Consider the following 25330-nt stretch of genomic DNA (forward strand, 5'->3'; position numbering starts at 1 on the left):
TCCTACTATCAGGGACTTGAATGCTTTACCTGCAGACTTACTAAAGGCTTTACCAACAACCAAAAATGTATTTAAAAATAGGCTTAAGGACCTTACTAATAGACGGTAATTATACACAGTATTTAAAGGGTGTAAATGATATGTAGTTATTGAAGTGTTGTATCAGTGAAGAATTATGTTGTGTCAGTGAAGTGGGTTGTGTAAGTGAAAAGTGTTCCCGTCAGTGAAGCTTTATAGTTTATAGTGGCAGTGCAAAGTATTTGAACAGTGAAATGTTTTTGAAGTGTTAACGAAATCAGGATAAAATCAGTGAAATGTGTCGTAGTTCCAGTGCAGTGAGTGAGTTGACAGCGAAATGAGTGAAATGTTGAAAGGTACTTGTGCAGATATCAACATTTCATACTCGTGGGTTTTAGTTCCAACTTAGGTTTACGATACAAATTAGATTTATTTTAAATATTATTTTAAGTGATCGTGCTTCATTTAATTTAGGATATTCCATGTTGTTGTTATTATTATTATTATTATTATTATTAAAAATTGTTGTTAGTATTAATTATTAGTATTATTATTAACTGTATTTTTAATTAATAAGTTTGTTATTGTCATTATTGAGTGTAATTAGTTACCACTGCCAACGAGTATATACACATTGCAGTGTGAATAAATACATACATCACGTTTTTTAAATTCGCGACATTTCGGATAGGTCTTCTTTTCTTTACACAAGACACTTGGGAATTAATATTACTCAAACTCAAGGGCGAAGCGTGTGAGAAGGGTGAAAAATGTGGTAATAAATTCCGATACTGCAACATGAGATTATTTCAGATAATATAGTGGGTCTATTTGAATTTGTGGACTTTAATCGTAATTACCAGACTTTTATCTTCTAACAATTACAAACGAACAGCAGTCTTCGGAAGTGGACTTAGCGCCTGACAGGCAGTCGTCATTTTTTTGTACAAAATGATAATAAAGAAAAGCAGATCTAACAGACTCAGACACATTTACCTGTTTCTTTAAATCACAGTTTTCAAATTCCAAATCTCGTATTTCCTGTGCAGTAATTAACTCGAACTAAGAAACTTCAAACTCATTCATTGTCAATTAATATTTTCCATTTCATATGTTTGTAAAAGATAGTTATAGTACGTACATCATGCGCAATAATTTGCTTAAATAATAGTAATATGCGTTACAAGAGCGGTATGTTGAAGTTTTCATGCTCGTGGAAAGTTTGATAAAGCGAAACGTAGTAGAGCTTTTTTAATTTCCGAGAATTGAAAGAAAACATACCGCTCGTGTATCGTACATTATTTTGTATGAAGATCGTTTATTACATACCCGAAAGAGGAATTTCTAATTAGTTGCAATGAAATCTCCATCTTGGTTTCTGTTCAATGACGGCAAATTTGCAAAACAAAGAAACCTATCTTCAACATTATTGCTTTAAAATGTTTTCTGTGTTTACTATTCTCCAGCAGACCGTGATATACATCTGTCTTCCCCCCCCCCCCAGTCTATGATGAGTCTGGAAAGTTGTTGATTTTTTCACGGCTTCCTTAATGTTACTTGCATCACGAATGCAGTAACTTTAGTGGAGTTGTAGAGTTTACTTAATTTTTGAAAATAATTAAAAACAATAATTAACAATGCAATTTAGGTGAAATTGCAGTGGTAAGTTTCCAATTTATAATCATTGCTACATTGAACGTCTCTAAAAATAATATGTTAAAAGCCTAAAGCAGTAAAATCAATATGTCACTTAAGCGGTAAGAAGAGGGAAATTGTTATGTGTGTTAGGTTGGGAATACTGAATGTGGAATTTTAGACTTTCCTGGGATTGGTTTTGTGCTGAAACCAAGCAAATACGTACGATCTCGAGCAAAAGAATTTAGACTCATTCCTTTTTTCTCCTAACGTTTCTTTGTTCCATACGTTTGTAAAAGAGAATTATTAAACACTATATATATATATATATAATTTATATATATATATATAAATTACAATAAAATATCGCTTTTTTTAATTTATGAAATAATCCTCTTCCAGTAATGTCTCTGTAAATACAACTATGGCTATTTCATAATTGACTTTGCCTCAATTAGACCGATTTAGTGAACATATTCTCTGCTAAGTTCAAATTTCACATCCCTCTAACATAACGAAAAGTGTTGTATTTTCTAATTTGCGCATAATACCTTCCGTTCTTTCTCTGGTACCTTTTATTACACCCTCCCAAATTAGCTGCTCTAGAACTTTATACTACATACAGCAGTTGGGGTATTTTTTACCCCAACAATATATGTCATTAATAATTAGGATATTTCGTACCTATCTTTAAGAAAGGGGACAAGACTAACTGTAGTCACTTTCGAGGAATATCACTTTTGTTGACGTCGTACAAAATTTTGTCCAATATTCTTTTGAGAAGATTAACTCCATATGTAGATGAAATTATTGGGGATCATCAATGTGGGTTTAGGCGTAATAGATCAACTATTGACCAGATATTTGTATTCGACAGATAATGGAGAAAAAATGGGAGTATAAGGGTACAGTGCATCAGTTATTCATAGATTTAAAAAAGGCATATGACTCGGTTAAGAGAGATGTTTTATATCATGTTCTTATTGAATTTGGTTTTCTCAAGAAACTACTTCGATTAATTAAAATGTGTCTTAGTGAAACGTACAGCAGAGTTCGTATAGGTCAGTTTCTATCAGATGCGTTTCCAATTCACTGTGGGCTAAAGCAAGGAGATGCACTATTACCTTTACTTTTTAACTTTGCTCTATACTATGCCATTATTAAAGTCCAGGATAACAGAGAGGGTTTGGAATTGAACGGGTTACATCAGCTGCTTGTCTATGCGGATGAAGTGAATATGTTAGGAGAAATTCCACAAACGATTACGGATAACTCGGAAATTTTACTTGAAGCAAGTAAAGAGATAGGTTTGGAAGTAAATCTTACAAAGTAAAATGAATATTTAAAACATCTTTGATCTGAAAATGTAATCAGAAAAAGAATGGGTAAAAACTTTGCAGTAAATTCAGGAGGGAAGATTAAGAGTGTTGAAATAAAGATGTTGAAATTGAATAAAGACTACCCTGGATCTTTTGCTTCACAAGAGAGTATGATGATGATGATGATGATGATGATGTTGATGATGATACCAACAAGAAAGGTCTTATTTACTATCGTCAAAATAATACAGACCTGGTAGAGCTTTATATTTGAAATCTGAAACCTTCTTATTGTTAGTACCTTTATCAACAGTAATCTCACTACAGAAAATCAAACCTCGAGTGGGATTTAATTGACTATTACACGATTAGAAGAAAGTATATAAAGATTGGAAGTAACGAAGCACTCCAGTATAATAAAATATTAATTGACTTACGAAAATACAACTGTCTTCAAATGTATTATTGCACCATCTCAACGTTACGCTAGATGACTGTAGTGTTTTATGATTATGTTTCCTTGATATCAGTTGTGCCAACTATGGAATCTTCATTGAACTCTGTGGACGGTTACTAGTCAAGAAGGCTTTGTTGATTCAGTTTCATTTTTATTAATATAGATGCATTCCACTTCAATTATCCGGATCCCAGTCATCAACGTCACTCGACAGATGGTTTTCAACAAAATGTAGTATTCAACAATCTCTGATACGTGACTATCCATAATATCATATAGCAGAAGCTGTAACATAACCTAAATAATATAAACAAGTGATAGAAAAGTTTTAATTAGGGATGATGAAATAAACAAGAAAAGTTTTAATTAAACATTACGACATAAAAAATAAACATGAATAATTTTAAAAGGAATTTTATTAAAAGTACAATTTTCAAATTTGAATGTTTTAGTGGTTGGTGGTTCAGTTGTTGTTATATTGGACGTATGCGTAAAAGAAGTGAACTCGTTGATGTACATGGTGTATTCCTCAACTTATTCAGGATTTCCGAATGATGCTCTTCATTTATTTGTAAATAGGGTTTCAGCGAAGATGCATAGCTATGACCAGTGATCTTTATTAATTCTTGTTCTAGAATGCCAATGCGAGTCATATTTGAAACTGCTGTGCATCGACGGGAGTGGTTTGTATTTTTCTTTTTACGTCCAGACCACAGCAGTTTGAAATGTAGGCAAACAAAGAAACAAATGCTAGGGACGCGATAAAATGAAACAAATGCTAGGGACGCGATAAAATTAAACAAATGCTAGGGACGCGATAAAATTAAACAAATGCTAGGGACGCGATAAAATTGTGCGGTAAACAGCCATGATTGGTTGAAATAAGTCCTTTCGTACCGTTTTATTGATCAAAAGTAGTATGACGTAGTAAATTGTAATAGTCACTATAAAAATGTGTCACGAACAAATAATGCACACAGAACTGGTATTAATTTAGAGTAGGATGCTTTGCTTTCGCTTCATAATAAGCCTGTTGGAATTTTTCATATAAATACTTTGAGTGTGTGTAATTATGTCAAAATAAATGTGCTTTGTTATGCTTATCTTATTTTCTTTTATGATCACGCGTTTGTATTAATAAACTCTTGAATTTGTATATCTTATCATTTTATAGTCTTTGTATGTTAGTAACAGTGGGCATTTTTTCAATAAACTCAACAACAAAGCAGTAACTTAAAGATAATAATTCACTGGAACCAGTAGAAGCATAGAAGCGTCATATTTCCAAGAATTTTTAGGTAATTATTGTTTATCGTTCCAGTAGAAAACTGTAGTTATATCCAAAAAATGCAATTTTTGTACTTTTAAAAAATTATTTGATATAAAAGTCTTATAAATATCATGAAGAAATACGTCATATTCTTTCACAAGGAAAAATAAGTTCTTGTAAAATCGCATTCTCTGCTTTGATAAGCAGTTTTTAAACATTTAAACCGCTCTCCTGGAAAGATGACGTTTTTTATGTTACACTTTTCTTCGGGGACTGCGATATACGCCCACTATCGTGTTTGATATTGCGTTATATTTTCCTGTAAGAGATTTTGCAATAATGTAAATTTTCCACATAATTATACAGATGTTTTATTTTATTATTTTCATTAGAAATGATCTTAGGATCTAATATTTTATTCAAATAACAATCGATAAAAACAAACATATGTTCATTTATGAGAAATGTTGTAAAAACCTGTTCCACCGATTTCACTGTATGCCGTAACACATTCTGCAAGGCAACCAGTCAGTGAGAGCTGGACAACACGGAGTGACGGACGCCTGCAAATCTGAGAGCTGAGCCGTAACTAGTTAAGTACGAATTTATATCACATGACGCCTTACAGGACCTTCCCTGATACTTCAACACACAAAGAGATCTGCTTTCTTTTCTTAATGAGTATAACCTAATTCCATAATGTAGTGGTATTTGAAGAGTCCACTGCAAGAACGATGGATGTCTTTTGGAATACATTTTGCAGGAGAAGCAATTCAAAGTTTGAAATGCTTAGCGCTCAAAGCTTAATTGTGATTTTCCTATCATTACTGGACAATGACTATCAGTGTTAATGCCATATAACTCTCTTTGCACATTCTACATGTCTTAAGCTATGCATTGACAGTCTTGGTTCATTTTCGACAAGAATGAGACATCCATCATTCTTGCAGTGGAGTCTGCATATAAGATGTAAGGGCAGAGATCATAAGTATAGTATGATATACCTGCATTTATTTAAGCATTTTGCTTTGTGTCAGTCAATTCTTTTGTAATAGTTTTTGAAAACGAAACGAGAAGTGTCTCAGAATTCAGGAGGTTAAGTTCAGCTATTTATTTCAAATCATTCAGAATTACAAATTTATGCTTCCTATTTATGTATGCTACATCCGAGGTATAAAATATTGTATTAAGGAATAATATTATAATCAGGCTTCGATACTTCGGACCCGATAGAGCAGCTCAGTGGAAAATCCGCATAACGGCGTACTGAGTATAGTAGTAAAGCGTACAGTGGGTGGGGGTACTGTAGAATGAATGCCAACAAATACGCAAAGGAAAACGCTCTGGATTTGAAGGTTTTGACGAATAATTTGTTTTTCATACAAACTGTGTCTGAAACTATTACACGGTTAGAAAAGTCAGAGCAAGAGATGCCGGAAGCCTTCAAATTAATTTAGAAAATGATGCAGAGAATTAATGAGACACCAAGTACACCGGTTACTGAACGTGTAAAACAGAAGTGGAAATCAATTTTATGTAAATAATAACGGATATGGAACATTATGTAACATAAACAGCAAATTAGTCGGCATAGTCACTCGAGAATAAAGGACTGTCTCTTAGAGACTGCAATGATGTTAGGTTTCTTCGTTTTGCTCCTATCACGTCATGCGACGTAGAGCGCAGCTTTCTACAGTACAAACTTTGGCAGATAACCGAAAAAGATTTACGTTTGAGACACTGAGAATGTATCTTGTAGTACATTGCAATTCGGTACTGTAACTGCACTTCCTAAAGACGACCAATAAGATAAATGAAAAAATAAAAATTGGTACATGCTTATTTCCACCATTAACACTGTGTATAATTAAACACAAATGCTTAGGGTAGGGTGGGGTTAGTTGAATCAAGGGGCTAGTAGGATCAATTCAAGAATTTTGCCTACTGCGCACAAACTGTTGCACACATAGGCAGACATCACCATTGAGAACTTGTACAGATCAGTTGGCCGTGTTGTTCAAGCGTTTTTAAGTCATTACATGCCTTTTTCAAGCTTCAGGAGAACTTCAAAGACATATAGGTAAACGCCATTTTAATGCCATACAATCTTCACACGTTAGTAAATAAGGCTTAGTGTTAAAATTATGTAGTTATTCCGTATAACCTCTCTGTTGTCAAGTAATATACTACTCCATTCGTTCTTTTACGGTACAACTAGCGCATTCTGTTGCGAAACGTAGGAACTACGTGAGTTATACGTAAATCCAAAGGATGGGGTTAGTTGAATCATTTTTACTGGGGCTATTTGTATCATATGGAAAATATGATCAAGAAAAATGTAAACAGACAAAAGCAAGCTAATTCTCATCTGACATCCTCTGAAAATACTGAGAAAACCAGAGCGAAGAGAAAGTTACAATTAGAGAAGAGCACACCCGTTAAGGAATCAAGAAACTAATCCACAAAAGGCAAGAAGATAGTTTGCAAAAAAAAAAAAAAAAAAAGTAAAAGCCAGCAGTTCAGATGAAGAATCATCACAAGAAACGACTGAAGATGACAGTGAACTATGTGGTTTTTGCGGGGTCAATTATTTTGATAAGAATTCGTTCACAAAAGGTTAAGATGCCAGTCATGCAAAACCTGATACCATGAAATGTGCGTAGGAGCAGCCGGACGAAAACAATTTACTTGTGGAAAATGTGTTTAGTTCGCCTACATTATAAGTAGTTTCAAGTTCTGAGTTTATAATATTTTTATATTATTATGATTTTATTAGTTTATAACATTGTGGGTTTGCATTTCAGTACATGTTGCAACAAAACATGTAATCCAAATAGCCCCACTAGTGATCCAAATTACCCCACCTTTTCTGAAAAATCAATGCTTTGACATGTTCTATAATATCTTGTTTATCTTGGAATATATTCGCGTATGAAAACTAAATTTGCTATTTCTTAATAGAAAACACCTCACTGCAATGTAAAATGATGTTCCAGTTTAGAAAATGGGAATTCTATAGCTGTGAATTGAGAGTGAAGTAAAATTGATTCAAGTAGCCCCACCCTACCCTATAAAAGGCTAGAGAATAAATGCTTTTGTTATTCTTTTGACATTATCATTGTGTAATGTATATTTACTTTCAGAATGTACACATGTGTGTTTCCCCATACTACCGTACTCTACTCTAAATAGCAACTTTGTTACTTCAACACATCTCTATTTAACTGCAGCGAGTCAAAAACCTATAGTGCATGCACAGTAAACTTATTGTATCGGGTCCAAAGTCTCGAAGCCTGATTATAATCATTACGTTACACACAGCTACGAATTCAGTATGAACCATCATTTCCACTCATTAAAGCTACAACATTTTAAGCACATGAATTACACATTTACTAAACAAACTGATTATTATTAATTCTGCTTATTTCCAGACTACGAATTATAATGGCGAAAGAATTCCAAGTCCCGGGTAAAGACCTGGTACAAAAAATCTGGGAAGAATTTGGATTAAATGAACAAAGGCTGAAGGAATCAGTCGAAGCTCTGAAGAAGTGGCTAGCCATGGAGCCCCATCTGCCTGAAGAATCCGGTATGTAACAAATATACACGTTAATCAACACATTTGTTCAGTGACATACTCTATTTACTTGTGTTAATTCAGATATGTTAGCGCGGGCATTTCTACTCCATAAATGAGATGCAGCCTAGTTCGATTAATTAAAATGTGTCTCAGTGAAACGTACAGTAGAGTTCGTATACGTCAGTTTCTGTCAGATGCGTTTCCAATTCACTGCGGGCTAAAGCAAGGAGATGCACTATCTCCTTTACTTTTTTACTTTGCTCTAGAGTATGCCATTAGGAAAGTCCAGGATAACAGAGAGGGTTTGGAATTGAACGGGTTACATCAGCTGCTTGTCTATGCAGATGACGTGAATATGTTAGGAGAAAATCCACAAACGATTAGGGATAACACGGGAATTTTACTGGAAGCAACTAAAGAGATAGCTTTGGAAGTAAATCCTGAAAAGACAAAGTATATGATTATGTCTCGTGACCAGAATATTTTACGGAATGGAAATATAAAATTTGGAAATTTATCTTTTGAAGAAGTGGAGAAGTTCAAATATCTGGAAGTAACAATAACAAATATAAATGATACTCGGGAGGGAATTAAACACAGAAAAAATATGGGAAATGCCTGTTATTATTAGGTTGAGAAAGTTTTGTCATCCAGTCTGCTGTCGAAAAATCTGAAAGTTAGAATTTATAAAACAGTTATATTACCGGTTGTTCTGTATGGTTGTGAAACTTGGACTCTCACTTTGAGAGAGGAATATAGGTTAAGGGTGTTTGAGAATAACGTGCTTAGGAAAATATTTGGGGCTAAGAGGGATGAAGTTACAGGAGAATGGAGAAAGTTACAAAACACAAAACTGCACGCATTGTATTCTTCACCTGACATAATTAGGAACATTAAATCCAGACGTTTGAGATGGGCAGGGCATGTAGCACGTATGGGCGAATCCAGAAATGCATATAGAGTGTTAGTTGGGAGGCCGGAGGGAAAAAGACCTTTAGGGAGGCCGAGACGTAGATGGGAAGATAATATTAAAATGGATTTGGGGGAGGTGGGATATGATGATAGAGAATGGATTAATCTTGCTGAGGATAGGGACCAATGGTGGTCTTATGTGAGGGCGGCAATGAACCTCCGGGTTCCTTAAAAGCCAGTAAGTAAGTAAATGAGATGCAGCAGTGACGTATAATATCAAAGTCGCATGCAGGCATACGCTTAAAAGATATTCTACGCTACTGTTGCACCTCTTTTAAAAGGTAGAAATTCCCCCGCTGATCACACCTGGATTACGTTTATGTCGAATTGAACAACTGTACGCTTCTAATTCCATACCCTGATATACTAAAATATCTAAATTTAATATGAGTTACACCACAAACTCTAAAAATAAGGAACATCTTATCGAAAACTTCGGCTGATACAAGGAATCCAGGAAACATAATAAACAAACATATGAAAGTATGCAGTAAAGAATTTGACGCAAAAGAAGGAATTGCCTGCAATATACTGCCCAATATTATTATTTCAAAGCAATTTAGGCCCTTTATAAATGATTATGCAAAGTGGATAACGAATTCTTCAGTGTCAGCATACAATTAAGCTACGGTTTCGCTACGGCGATCTTCGCTGGGATTCTGTACCGTTGATTTGAATGTGCATGGTTTCTTTACGGCGATGAACGTCAACGAACGTCGCTGGGCTCGACGAACATCGTCGTTTGCCTTTTAGGCAAAAACCTGGCGATCATCGCCGAGAAACCAATTGTAAAATTACAGTAGGTGATGAATTAAATCATTTAATGACATGTGATTTATACATCATACATACCATAATGGCGGCAAAACAGAAATCTTTCTGCAATTTCTCCACTAATGAAGACGAGATATTAATTAATTAAACACAAATTCCTGTTCGACATGAGCCAAAAACAAAAACCAACGTAAACAATACCAAATTTATATTTTGTAACAACCAGAACTGTTAATACAATTGAGTAAAGTGATTCATAATTGAAGGACACACACACGATGCGGCAGATTTAGCTACTGAAACAAAAGTTTCAGTATGAAATAGTAAGTGAAGTGGAATTCCGAGCAGAGGAGAGAAGTGCAAAAACCTCCTTCTCACATTGTTTCTTTTTATTTGTAACATTATTTCCTAAATAAATGCTCCTAAATGAAAAAATAACATTGTAAAAAGTAAAAATAAAGTGTTCATATCATTGGTTTTTACCTTAAAGTTATGCTTATCTTTCAGCTGGGCTTATTGGTTTGTGAATAAATGTTGTGGGTAATTTTAAAATATAATTTTCAATTGAACATAAAACAAAATGAAATTGTTTGGGAGAAAATCTGAAATATTCCTAAAAATTGGTGGGTTCATTTTCAAGATGTCTTAATATCAGTGAATTAAAAGACCCCTCTGTATATCTATTTCTAAACATGATATTAACTACTTTAAAGATCCGTACTTGTTTTTCAAGGCAAAACTTATATTATAACGTTATCATATTGTCATCCACATATCAGCTGATCAGACATGGACAAATATATAAAACAATTTGATATTCATCTACGAAGTTCTGACGATGACTGCTGGCGATTTCAATCGTCGGCGATGTTCGTTCGACGAAGATCGTCGTAGCCAAACCGTAGCTTTAGTTTTATATCTTCAAATGTGAAGTTGAAGGCGAATTGTGTGAATTTAATTAATGTTCCTCTTGCACCAAAAGGGAGACACTTCACCTCCCATGTAGCTCTTGTTAAGTTGCACCTCTCACTTAAGTCAGGAATTCGTTATCTCCAGATGGATGATTGTCGTTACTGATTGATTTGAAAGATGCGCTGCTGATCTTCATCCAAACGTATCGTAGGATCTAAAATAAGACACCCTTTATTTTGTCGATCGATATTCTACGTTACGTGGCGAACAACGTCAAAGTTGGATGTATCTCGCGGTTCTCCCGTTTTCCCCATATTAGCTATATACATCACTCCGTCATCATTTCTCCATTTCGTCATAATTCCATAGGATTACCGGATCGTCGGCTTGCGGGGTGGCTTGCTCGAAACCTGCGTACACAGCGAACCTCAGTTTAGTCAGCCAGTGTGTGTTTGGGAATGCGTTTGGCTTGAAGGTTAGGATAATTATTGATCGTAAGAGGTCGCAGTTCTGGGTCCTGCCGAAAATTCCTCTCCAAGCATTGTGTATGCGACCTTCAGTTGTGATTTCAGTATTATGTAAGTTCTATGTATAGGAAGGGATGCTTCAGTTCATATTACTATTGCGTTTTTTTTCCTGCGAGGAACTAGTCTACTCTAATTAGCATAGGTTATGCAACGCATTTCATACAGGGACATCACTTTATTTTTACCAACATTTTTAACATTAACCTGGCTATACTCGGAAACACTGTTTCCCCCTTCCATTACAGGAGTTTGATGTTACTAGTGCAATATGTAAACAAATCATTTTACTAGGTATAGGAGGAGAGAAAAGTAGTGTATCCATTTATGTTGTAGGGAAATACGATATTACGATTTTCAGTTTGATCATTACTTTTACGGAATTTATCAAAATACAGTAGAGTACTAACATTTTTTTTTAACTCAACTTTTCAGGCGGCTATGTTCGTTATGTAATATCTACTTTATTTAGCATATTAATTATTGATGTTATCATACAATATAGAGAGAGCATTTAAATTGAGGGGGTCATAAGTAAAAGGCTGTAAGTGCACTTAAGTTACTTTTGAGAAAATGGGGTTTAAATATTTAAGCTTTCGTAAAATCGGTGAAATTTTTTATTTAAATTTTAATGTGTGATGCGATTAAAATATCCCTTTGCCACTAAAATTTTAGATACTTTTGCTTACACTGGATGCACTTAACTCATGTTATTACAAATGTCACTAGCATTCCTTTGCTTTTAGCCACCTCAATTCAAAGAAAGCTAATCTGAATTTTTAAACAAGTTGCTGAAAATGGTTGCCGTTCATTACAATGCAGGCTTCAATTCAGTACGCATATTATTATAAACATTTTGAAGCATATTCTCGGAAATTGAATTTATCGTTTCTTCAATATAATTTTTAGTACGATATTATTAATATAGGTTCTTTCTTCTATAGAAAACGCAATCATATTTCTGAAACACACTATACACTGCAGTGTTTACTTCACTGCTTGAAGACTTCGAATGCAACAGCAGCCGTAAGTTTGTGTGTCTGACGGGAGCAAGGACATTAGTGAAGGGGTGAGAGTGAAGTACATTCAGAAATGCAGGTACAATAAAAATGCAAGTAAAAATAAAATGATGTCCCTGTACAAACACTTATTTTAAAATATAAAATTATCAAGTTGATCTTGAAATGTCGTAAATTATAGCACACAGGCCTAAAATGTTTTCATTACGTGCATCCCATGTCCTCATTGACAACCTTCAACTTACATCTCATGAAGTCTGCTTTATGTAGCAACAACAGTAAAGCGACAATCTGAGTCAATTACTCAGTTCTCTGTTATTGTTTTTTAATTATGTATTTCTTAATTTTGTTGATTCCCATCTACCTCTCACTTGTTTCTTATAAAAATATATGAGGCTATCCAAGTAAAGTGATCTGTGAGAAAACAGGAAAATCCATTTATGGACAATTTTTCATTTGATAGTAGTTTTCTGAGCTCTATGGAAGAGGAATTAGACAAGATTTGCACAGACCGACTATATCAGTAGATAGACAGCTGCGAGATGTACAACATCCCATATGTAACTAATTTTTTTTTTTAAATTTGGGTAAGGCGAGTTTTTCACTCGATAGCCTCATACGTATAATAATGTCCAATAACTTGTTTTGCTAAAGTGGTGAACAAGATCGGTTATCACTGTTAATTTCGTGAGTTTGAAGCAGAGTCCAAGACATTTGTAATCTCCATGAATTTACAATATTATTTTGAAGTCGCGTTGTTTTCCAACATTCACGATATACTTTCTTCCTCCTTTTTCACTGATGCACGAGCTACCACACCGTATATTATAACCAAATTAGGAAGCCTGTAAGTTGTTTTGTTTCTTTACCAGGCAGTTTACACGAGGCCCGATTAGAACGCTGGTTGATACGCTGCAAGAACAGCATGGAGAGAACCAAGCAGTCCATAGACTTCTATTACACACTCAGGTCTCTGTCTCCAGAACTGATGTGCGACTGGAATCCTAGAAGTAAATGGTACCAGGACGCCGTTCAATTAAAGTAAATATAAAAAATTAGTTATATTTATACATTTAAATGTCATGTTAATTATTTTTTATTTTATTGGGTTATTTTACGACGCTGTATCAACATCTAGGTTATTTAGCGCCTGAATGATATGAAGGTGATAATGCCGGTGAAATGAGTCCGGGGTCCAGCACCGAAAGTTGCCCAGCATTTGCTCGTAATGGGTTGAGGGAAAACCCCGGGAAAAGCCTCAACCAGGTAACTTGCCCCGACCGGGATTCGAACCCGGGCCACTTGGTTTCGCAGCCAGACGCGCTGACCGTTACTCCACAGGTGTGGACTGTTAATTATTTATTGCCTTTTTTTAATTCATGTCAATGAACTATTTTTAGTTGTTATTTTCTGTGACCTTATAACTATTTAATTAATATGTTTCTCTCCATAAGAAAGAATGAGATCCTTTCATCCACTTTTCTCATATTATCTTATGAACTGGTTATGCGGAATTCCAACAGTTTTGTGTTACTTTTCATTGTGCAATGAACTTTATATTTCTCAAAATATTAAGGGTAAAGTGATCCAAATTCCTCAATCCATTAAAGTATAATTACGAAAATTTGATACCAATGAAGATAAGGAGGGGGTAATAGATACTTTTAAACAACTCGAGAAGCTTTTTAGTATGAAATTGTATACACGACTTCATCCACTACTTTTATATTAATTTCTTATAATAATAATAATAATAATAATAATAATAATAATAATAATAATAATAATAATAATAATAATAATCTGATTAAGGTTCTTGCTAATATGTACACTTAAAGGCAAAAAGAATGAACCAGCGACAATTTCTAAGTTCCAGATACATAACATTGCGCATGCTCGTCTCGTCAAAGCCATAGTTCACCAGGTAACACATAATTAAACCATTCAAATTTGTTGTATTTTGTTTAAGAGTCTAATGGTACATTATGCAACGAGCCTATAATGAAGGTAATTACGAAGGGAGTATGGATATTTATGAAACGAGCGCAAGCGAGTTTCATAATTTTCATACGAGCGTCTTAATTACCATTATAGGCGAGTTTCATACAACTTTTTACGCTTGACCATATTTCTAACTTGATTTTATTAATTTTCTTTCGATCTGACATTGACCAATGTCCCGTATGTTGTGAGATGTTGGCAGACGCGAAAGTATTGATTTTTTCCGAGGAACAGATGTTCACATTGACCTTGCTGGGCCATAAGAACCTACAGAGATAACATTGAAATTAAATTGGACATTGAAAAACGAGATGACAAATTGAATTTATTTGAATATTATTTACAATTTACGCTAATTATTATAGTAACAGAACATAACCTTCTGCGACAGTATTGGATTTCCAGCTTCCGTGACTTTTCGCTAATTCTCTTTCGATTGCATATGCGAGAATAATCGATACTTGCGGTTTTATAACGGTAGATAGCTGACCTGTCATTGGCTGAACATTTGTAATCTGAGTCGTCATTGGCTGAAAGACCTGACCTTTAATGAGTAGGTGTACTTTAATGACATGCATTAAAGGTCTGCTGCCAGGTGTATAATTACTACATTTCGGCATGGTCGAGCATAAAATATGTTATAATATCGAGCGTAGGGTTGATTCTAGATACTTCAGACCTCTGAAGAGTGAAATAATAATACAATTTATAAATACGGAATCAACCGAAGCGAATATGAACAGGAAAAACACGTATTATGCCGAACTGATATTAACAGTCACAGTAGCATAAGTCGTTATGGCATTGGTCACTTGAATGAGTTGACAGTAACAGCTCAAGATTAGAATCTCCTACAATCCTGTTTTTTTAATTACAATTTTGCCATCATAATATGTGTCTCGCAAAGCTATAATTATGTGGCGATATCTCTTAGAATATGCCCTAACTCAATTAATAATAAACCTCCCTCTCTCTTTCAAGCAATACTGCTATCTGTTAATACAACGTTGTCTCTCGTCATTACGCTTGAAGATGGACAGAAACAATAACTCATTGCCCTGGTTCGCATAGGTTATTCTGCGTGTGCTACTCTCCGACAGGACTTCGATTGGAGAAATATCATTTTCTCCGACAAGTTAATTGTCTCCAATAGCAACGATAGTACTCCCCTAGTTTATTGTATGAATGGCCACTGATACGATGAACGCTTCGTGAGAGGAATTGTTAACAAGTCGGGTTGCGTGAGGTTCGCGTGTTGGGTGTGGATGTCATACGATGGGGCAGGACTTCTGGAACGCATCCACGGGCGGTTTACGGCAGAAGTCTACGAACACATTTTGGAAAAAGTAATGATCCCTTTCGACCGAGAACGATATCCAGAAGAAACATTTTCATTCCAGCAGAATAATCATCCAATACACACCGCCAACCGGATTCAAAGATGGTTTACGAGGAGGCCTGATGTCGACCTGATCGACTGGCCTCCAAATTCACCAGGTATGAGTTCGATTCAAAATTTGTGGGCTGCAGTCAAAAGGATCCTACGATCTAATTGGGCAGAACAACCACCCGTTCGGACAGCTGACAAATTGTGGGACAGAGTTGTAGATGCGTGGGAGGAGGTGGCCATGAATTTAGACCTGTTCCATAATCTTGTGGACTCCATGCCGCGCAGAATGAGGGCAGTTGTTGACGCAGGTGGTTTGTGGTCAAGATACTATTCCCCACCAACAAATTGTTTGTTTTTGTTAATTTAATTATTTATTTTAGTTTGATATCAGTCTGTTTTCTAGGATGTGAAACAAGTATTTTTGTTTATACAGGCCAGGTCCCGCCTATTAATAGCCCACAATAATTGATGGGCAATAATATTTTCACAAGGCAGGCATAACGAAGTTTATTAATAAATGTCATTTTTCATTTAATCTAATAAATTACCGTCATCGCGGGCTACTTTGACCCTTAAGGTGTTACTTGAACTCAGAAGAAAAAATGTTTTCGTCGATGTTAAATAATAGTTTTTTTTATATTCCACATAAAAAACTATTTTACATTAGTATATTAGGGTTAAAGTTTTCAATAAACTTGACTATTACACGATTAGAAGAAAGTATATAAAGATTAGAAGAATATTATTAACATTTTTTCTGTCGATGTTATCAATAAGAGAAATGTAAACTTAATTTTACGACAGTTACAACTAGCAACACAAACACATGAGAAGTCTACATCAATCATAAAAGAAAGCGCTTAATTATACAAAATACATTGAAAAAAAAAAGATATCTGTAAATACAAAGTAGTCCGCGTTGACGGTAATTAAAAACTAGAATTAAAAAAATAATACTTTTGCCATTCCGGGAAACGAACTCACAAACTCAGGAACGAATGTCAGACATCTTACCACTGACAAGGAGAGGACACGCTCTGTTAATCACCGAATTAAATAAGATTGTGTGAGACGAAAGTACAAGACGTATACCTTATTTCATTTCAAGGAGTGCAGATCGGTGGCTCCTTTGAACACCGAACTGCAATCCTTGAAATAAAATAAGGTATACTGTTTAAAGTCATACCTGATATGGGTGGCCAACGATCCCTCGTTTTGGAAATATTGGCTATTGTTTGTGACATACTTCTTTTAGGAGGCTAATAGGGAAGCATTAGACTATGTAACGACGTAGCCCATATGGTTGAGTGCTGAGTTGTCATCCAGGCAACACCAGTTCGAATCCTAATGTCTTCTCATTTTTTTAAAACTTGATATTATTATTGTTGTTAATATTATTATTATTATTGTTATTATTATTAGTAAATACGTACACTGCGATTGTCAAATGCGCATCACCATGCTTTCCAAAAGGCACTTTTCAGTGCCCGACACCCCGACTTATATTTCATGATGTGTTTTTTCTCGCTTAAAGGGCTCCGCCTCCTAAAACCCCTTTTAGGGACTTGGCCCCCAAATCTTCATACAATTAATTTATAGTAATTAACCGGTCCATCATATTTGAGTCGAAGGTGGGAGTTACATTTTATAATGTGTTCTTTCTTGTTTTAGGGGGCACCGCCCCCTAAAAACCCCTGTTGGGGACTTAGTCCCCAAACTCTCATACAATTAATTTATAGTAGCCTAATAAACCGGCCCATCACCTTTGGGTTGAAGGTACGAGTTATATTTTATGATATGTTCTTTCTTGCTTTAGGGGGCTCTGCCCCCTAAAAACCCTGTTAGGGACTTGGTCCCCAAACCTTCGTGCAATTAATTTATAGTAATTAACCGGTCCACCACCTTAGGGTTGAAGGTACGAGTTACATTTTATAATGTGTTCTTTCTTGTTTTAGGGGGCTCCGTCCCCTAAAACCCCTGTTGGGGACTTCGCCCCCAAACCTTCATGCAATTAATTTATAATAATTAACCGGTCCATCACATTTGAGTGGAATATATCACTGAAAAACAAATGTGAATATATAGGATGTAGAGTGTGTACGAAATTATTATTATTTTTGGCGCATCATTTTTACGTAAATAACGACAAATAAAAACTAACACGCCACATAACATTATTTTAAGAAATACAGGAAACAAGCATGAATAATATTCATCATACTTAATGATCGTGGGATACAAAAAAAGTATGGAATAGAAATTACATACAAATCTGCGTGTAATAAGCAATAAGCAAACCATCTTCGATTAATCATTTCAAAACAAAGTGAATATAGCGTGGATTGTGTAGGAAAATAATTTCTTATATGTTACTCCCAATGTGCATCATTGTTAACTTATGAAAACAAATGAAAATTAACCTGGCATATAAACACTATTTGAAGAAAGATAGGAGATATTAAGTAATATTCATTGTTCTTAATTATCTTCGGATGGAAAATAACAATGAAATATGTATAAAACAGAAATTACATACAGGTGAGCATATAAAAAACAGTAAGTAGAATCATTTATTTGATTAATTAGCTTCAATTACTCCAAGTTTAGTGTAAGAGTGGTCTATCATGCATCGAAGACCCTAGTAAAAGAGTAGGATTAGCTAGTTATTTAATGTTTATATGTAGTAGTTGTAGTGCAGAAGAAACATTTTACACTTGAAGATATGTTCAGACAGGATATGAGATAAATACTAGGTTAGTGTATGGACTTAGATGTAGTGGAAAAGGGCAAACTGCAGGAAAAACATTACGTGCTGTAATGAACCTTCCTAAACCCTCTATAAGATTTACATCCTACAATGTTGATTTGAATAATGCTGTTAGGGAATGTGCTGGGGTTTCTATGGCACTTGCTGAAAGAGAAGCTGTAGTATGTGATGATGAATTTAAGGACCTAACGGTGGCTCTAGATGGTACCTGGCAAAAAAGAGGACATACTAGCAACAATGGTGTAGTGTCTGCAACAAGTGTGGCAACAGGTAAAGTTCTAGATGTTGAAATTTTGTCTAAGTACTGTCAAACATGTATTTCGAATAAAAACAATGAAAATTAACTAAAGATTCACAAGGAAAGTGGGACGTGCAAAGCAAACTATACAGGTGTAAGCGGAGGCATGGAATCAGCAGGTGCTGTGAAAATTTTTGAACGTTCTGTATATAAGTATTGTGTTAGATACACTATGTATTTAGGTGATGGGGATAGCAAGGGTTTCAAAAGGGTAGTTGAAAGTAAACCATATGGTGATGTAAATGTTGAGAAACTGCAGTGTGTTGGGCATGTCCAAAAAAGAATGGGCACACGCCTAAGCAAGTTGAAATAGTAACATGTCACAAGAGCGGTATGTTGACGTTTCCATGGTCGAGGAAAAGATTGAAGAAGCGAAACGTAGTTGAGCTTTTTTAATTTCCGAGAACATGAAAACAAACATACCGCTCGTGTATCGTACATTATTTTGTGCGAAGATCGTTTATTACATACCTGAAAGACGAATTTCTAATTAGTTGCATTGAAATCTCCATGTTGGTTCCTGTTTAATGACGGCAACTTCGGAACACCAAAATATCTTTCTTGCTATAAAATGTTTTCTGTGTTTACTATACTCCAGTAGGCCGTGATATACGTCTGTCTTTTTTCCCCCCAGTCTATAAATGCGAACTTAAACATACGGTAAGGTTATGTAATGATTTATTTGTCATTTTAATATTTCAACAATATTATTTATATAACATATTGCAGTAATAACATCGGCATCTGGAATCTCGTTGATTTGTTCACGGCTTCCTTAATGTTACTTGTATTAGGAATGCAGTAAGTTTCGTGGAGTAGTAGACTTTACTTAATTTTTGCAAATATTTAAAAACAATAATTAACATTGCAATTTAGGTGAAATTGCAGTGGTAAGTTTCCAATTTATAATTATTACTATGTTAAACATCTCTAAAAATAATATGTTAAAAGCCTAAAGCAGTAAAATGAATGTCGCGCTTAAGCGGTAAGAAGAGGGAAATTGTTGTGTGTGTTACGTTGGGAATACTGAATGTGGTATTTCACACTTACCGCGTATTGGTTCTGTGCGGAAAACAAGCAAATACGAACGATGTCGCACAAAAGGATTTTAGGGGGCAGAAGTTAGGTGATGGTAAGGCTATTTCTGGAAAAGGTAGGTTGACAGAGAAGGAAATAGACAATTTACAGTGTTATTATGGTATGGCCATTAGCAGGAATGCCAATAAACTGGAAGAGATGAGGCAGGATGTGTGGGCAACTTTTTTCCATAAAGTGTCGACCAATGAGGATCCTCAGCATGGACTCTGTCCAAAAGGTAATTCTCTTGGTGTAAATTTAATAGAGCAGCAGCAACTGGTGAATTTGTGTTCACATAAACATTCACTGCCTTATTATATAGGTGAGGCAATAAAGCCTACATTTAGAAATTTAGCAGATCCAGAACTACTGAGTAAGTGCCTGCACGGAAAAACTCAGAACCCGATCGAGTCGTTCAACAGTGTTGTGTGGTGTAGAGTGCCAAAAACTGTGCATGTTGGATATGACACTTTACGAATGGATGTTTTAGATGCAGTTTTGACATTTAATGAAGGGAATTCAGGTCGTGTGAAAAAGCTACAGTGCCTGGGTCTAGACCCTGGTGTTAATGCAATGAAAAAATTTTCAAGAAATTGGCAATGAGCGAATAAAAAAGGCCAAGATGAAGAATGAAAACAGAGGCAAGGAAGCCAGGATGGTGCAGAGGAATCAGAAGAGGTCCAGGGAGGAAGAGGATGACGCTGTTGAGCCAGAGTATGAGCCTGGCTTGTATTGAAGTATTATTTCACGTTTTTCTCATTTTCCTGTAATGTTGATTTTAACACATAGGGTACTGGCGCCTATGATGGACATCCCTACAGTGATGGACACATTAAATTATTTATAGTAATAATAAGGATTTGCGGGTTAGTATGTAGTTACTTTTTGTTCTATAAGATTGGCAGCACTGTTAGCAACCATTCTAGCGCATGACCTGTGTCCTGAGAGGATGTGGGAAGCTTCATTTTCGAATTGATTGTGGTCATGTGCATACCCATGTTTATTGTCGCTTAAAATTAATAATTCGTTAAAGTTCATTGTTGTCATAAATAGTGTTTGGAGGTTCTGTTGTTACTTGTGCTGTATTCGAAGCTCGATTATTAGCTCCGTCCAGTGTATCTCAGTAAAGGTAAGTGATTATAACGACAAAAATTATACTTGTAGCGCTTTAATGGTCCATGCCCACCACTATGTACTAAAATCAAGTGATACACAGTGATGGTCACAGTATACCCATCTCTGTTTTTTTGTAATTTTACATAATTTAAGTTCTTCATCATGCATATTTGTAGATCTTGTTACTACGAATATACAGAGGTGTGAAAATTATTAGAATAATCTTAATTTTAAAGGTTTTTTAATAGTTCCTTCACAAATATTAATTGAATTTATGAATATTGGTATATATTACTATACTACACTATACTATACTACTAGTAATGCCGGAAAGCATTGTTGTACATTGGTATTTTTCTTATTTTATAATTGTTATGGGAATTCAGAAATTATTATATTAAGTTAGCGGAATTGGAAACATAAAAAATTATATGCACAAAACAGATGTATGCGTTCATTTGAACCTTCACAACAATGTAAACGCAAAGAACAATTTGTTTAAAGCATTTCTTAATTAATTTTTTTATGTTTCCAATTCCGCCAACTTAATATAATAATTTCTGAATTCCCATAACAATTGTAAAATAAGAAAAATACTAATGTACAACAATGATTTCCGGCATTGTTAGTAGTAAATATATCCTACATCAGTATAGTAATATTATATACCAATATTCATCAATTCAATGAATATTTGTGAAGGAACTATTAAAAAAACCTTTAAAATTAAGATTATTCTAATAATTTTCACGCCTCTGTAATATTATAAAACGGATGTTTTAGAACTATTCTAAACAGTAATGGGCACAGTGCCCATCACTAAATATTTCTAAGTGCCCATTACTAGTGCAATGACATAAAACTCACTGACATAGACTACTTCATGTTTAGAATCCTTTTATGTCGGAAGATTCTGGAGTAATTTCCGTAGCCAAAACGAACTTCTTTGAGTAGCTAAAATTTTAAATATCTAATGGTAAAAATTAACGCATTAATGTCATATGCATTGTGTTTCAACAGAAGCGCACATTCTTATAAATATGCTCTTTCTTTATATAATTTCATTCCACTTTTGGAATACAATGCACAGGCTAAATACACAGTAGATTGTGCTGATCTAATCAATTTCGTTTCACATAACTATACACAAAAAATTTAAATATAGGCTATTATCTTAATTTAAATCACATTTATTTTCTCTATTTTCGATGTCAGTAGTTGAAAATTCCTACGTTGACTATACTTCATACTGACAGCATTACGTAGCGATATGTTTACTAAGGAGTTTTGTTTCATCTTCCGAGTTGCTTGTGGTTACCAGGTATGGAATGATTAAATTCACTGTGTTATCGGAGTGAAACATTAGCTGTAGGCCAAGGGTTCACGACAAAACAAAATATTCATAAATTGCATGGTATAACTTCTAACAAGTCGTTCTAATTATAGTTTGCTTAGCCAGGACATGTCACATGGGAAGAAAATGTAATATGATAACAATGCTTCAGAGACATTACCTTGTTCTCCACCAAAGCATACTACAGCAATCATTCTATGACAACAAATAATCAACATATAGAGAACTTTTATTTTATTTTATTGAGTTCAGAAATACTGACATCACCAAACGATAGATTTAAATTTAAAAATATTTCCTCCAACTTGATCCTGTTGCAGTAAACTTTAAAAATGCAATGTCATAAATTTAATGATTTCCATATATGTATATAGTAATAAAAGTCCGACGTGTAGATCTACAGCGTTAGTCAAACTCTATTTTATGCCTATTTTTCTTTCAGTCTCAGAATGCCTAATGTTGGAAAAATCAAGTACACTAAAGATCAGTTGATGTCAGCAGTTGCAGCAGTTCGAGATGGTGAGAGAATTAAAACATCTGCTGAGAAGTTTGGTGTACCAAGATCAACACTCCAACAGTACATTAAGGGGCAGGATAAATCTACATCTGGTCCCAAGTCTGTTCTCTCAGGTGACGAGGAGATGCTGTTAGTAAATTAGTTACTGAACTCTGGTAGAAAAGGTCTCCCTAGAAGAAGAGAAGATATTCAATTAAGTGTTCAGGAATTCTTGAATTCAAATAATAGAGTTACTCCTTTCAAGAATAATTTGCCTGGAAAAGGATGGTATAAAGCTTTTCTCCGAAGGCATCCTGTTGTTTCAGAGCGAACAGTGGAAGTTGTGACGATGGCGAGTTCAAATGTGAGTGAAAACAATATAAGAAAATGGTTTCTTGACACTGAATCAGTATTAAAAGAGGAAAATATGTTTGACATATTGCAAGATCCAACAAGGGTCTTTAATGGCGACGAAACTAATTTCCAACTTTACCCTAAAATTCAAAAGGTTCTTGCTCTCAGAGGTTCTTAGAATGTCCATGAAGTGATAATGGGTAATGATAAAGAAGCCCTTACAGTCATGTTCACCTTTTCAGCTGCTGGATTTATGTGCCCCCCAATGATAGTGTACAATTACAAAAGGCTGTCACGTGAAATAGCACAGTCAATTCCTGATGAATGGGGATTTGGCTTCAGTGAATCTGGATGGATGAAATCTGAAGTTTTTTTTTTTATGAATTTGTGGGCAATATTTTTCATTAATTTCTTCTCAAAAATAAAATAAAATTGCGTGTTATCTTATTTGTGGATGGGCACAAAAGCCACATGACACTCCAGTTGAGTCAGCTATGCATTGAACTCAACATAGTTCTTGTGGCTTTGTACCCTAATGCAACTAGAATACTACAACCTGCCGATGTTGCTGCTTTCCGGCCTATCAAGGAGTGAAAGAAAGGGGTTTAAAATTGGCGGCGGGAGCATTTTTGTCAAGCCCTCTCTAAGCGAGACTTTGCACCAGTACTAAATGAAGTACTAAAGAATTGCGTAAAACCTGACACACTCAAAAATGGCTTCCGAGCAGCTGGTCTTTTCCCATGGGATCCCAACAACATTGACTTCACAAAATGTTTAGGAAATGAGCACAGTGCACCTGAACATTCACAGGTAAGAGATTCTGAAGGAGTTGTTGAAGATAGGCCTAACCAATCTTTGACTTTCAGAGAATTCTGTGGAGTTGCAGGAGATGAGCGAATGTCCAAATTTAAGAATACTGGAAACATTATTGAACAGGAAGAAAACAGTGAAGAGTTCTATATTCTCTTTAGACTATACGAACTATTTGCTAAAAAGAATGAAAAATATTTTGAAAGAAAGGGTACACTTGTAGAATCAGAAGAAATAACGGTTGATAGCATGAAAGTAGTGACAGATAAAGAAAAACATCAGCCAGAAGATAACGAAGAAATAATTGAAAGACAGTTAAGCAGTCAAAATCAAGTGGATGCAGTAGAAATAGCAAGTAACGAACGTTTCCAGACAGAAGAAGTGGGTGCTAATATGGGTATTCAAGAAGATAATCTACTAAAGACACCAGAAAAAATCTCAGCAATGAAGAAAAGAAAACATTGAGACGATCAGAAGTCCGTATATTGGAGGATTGCTTGATATGGCCTGAAACTCCAAAAAGAAAAAACATTCGTAAAACTGAAAGAATGGCATACGTTTTAACATCGAGGAAATGGAGAGCTCTTTTTAGGAATAAAGAAGAAAAGAAAGCAGAAGAAGAAAGGAAAAAGGAAGAGGGGGAAAAAGGAAAAGGGAGATGAATAATGGAGGGAAAATAGCTAAGAGTAAAAGAAGTGTTGAATCAACAAAACGTGTAAAACATAGAAGAAAAGTTACTGAACTGTCAACATTGAGCTCTCACGAGAATCAAAAAGACAGTAGTTTAATAACTGTGAGCCTTTCATATGACCAAAATGTTCAAGCAACTACTAGTTCCGGTATTGGTACAAACATATTAGAGAAGAGAAAGGACACTTCAGAAGAGCCGAATAAGCTGCTTTCAGTGCGGGGGTGTTTAAATAATAAGTGTTTTGGTATTTCCTGCAAAAAAAAATGTCTTAAAGTATTTCACAAGAAGTGTCTTCAAAACGAATTCAGTGATAATGATTCAGAAGATGAGAATGTATACTTTTGCAAGAAATGTGTGAGAGAATTAGACGACAGTGAAAGTGATTAAGCCTAATAGATTGATGTAAGAAAGAAAAACATTTAGACTCATAATTAATAGAGGCAAGGGCATCTTAGAAGTTGAAAACAAATAAATTAGTGTTAATTTGAAAGTA

The 25330-nt window shown here is 34.9% G+C and overlaps 1 protein-coding gene across 2 annotated transcripts in view; it reads left to right on the plus strand.

Moving 5' to 3' along the window:
* Positions 1-4985: 4985 nt before the first annotated feature.
* The window catches only part of LOC138711691 (alpha-tocopherol transfer protein-like), a 47063-nt gene continuing 26718 nt past the window's right edge, over positions 4986-25330 (plus strand). Inside the window, exons 1-3 of one of the 2 annotated variants that reach the window (XM_069842821.1) lie at positions 4986-5296; positions 8134-8291; positions 13356-13524. In XM_069842821.1, the coding sequence (XP_069698922.1) occupies positions 8147-8291; positions 13356-13524 (314 nt within the window). In that variant the 5' untranslated portion in view covers positions 4986-5296; positions 8134-8146. The remainder of the gene's footprint in view (positions 5297-8133; positions 8292-13355; positions 13525-25330) is intronic. The other variant, XM_069842822.1, reaches the window with a different exon arrangement.

The sequence above is a fragment of the Periplaneta americana genome, chromosome 13 (genome assembly GCF_040183065.1).
Source record: "Periplaneta americana isolate PAMFEO1 chromosome 13, P.americana_PAMFEO1_priV1, whole genome shotgun sequence".
NCBI classification, from domain to species: domain Eukaryota; kingdom Metazoa; phylum Arthropoda; class Insecta; order Blattodea; family Blattidae; genus Periplaneta; species Periplaneta americana.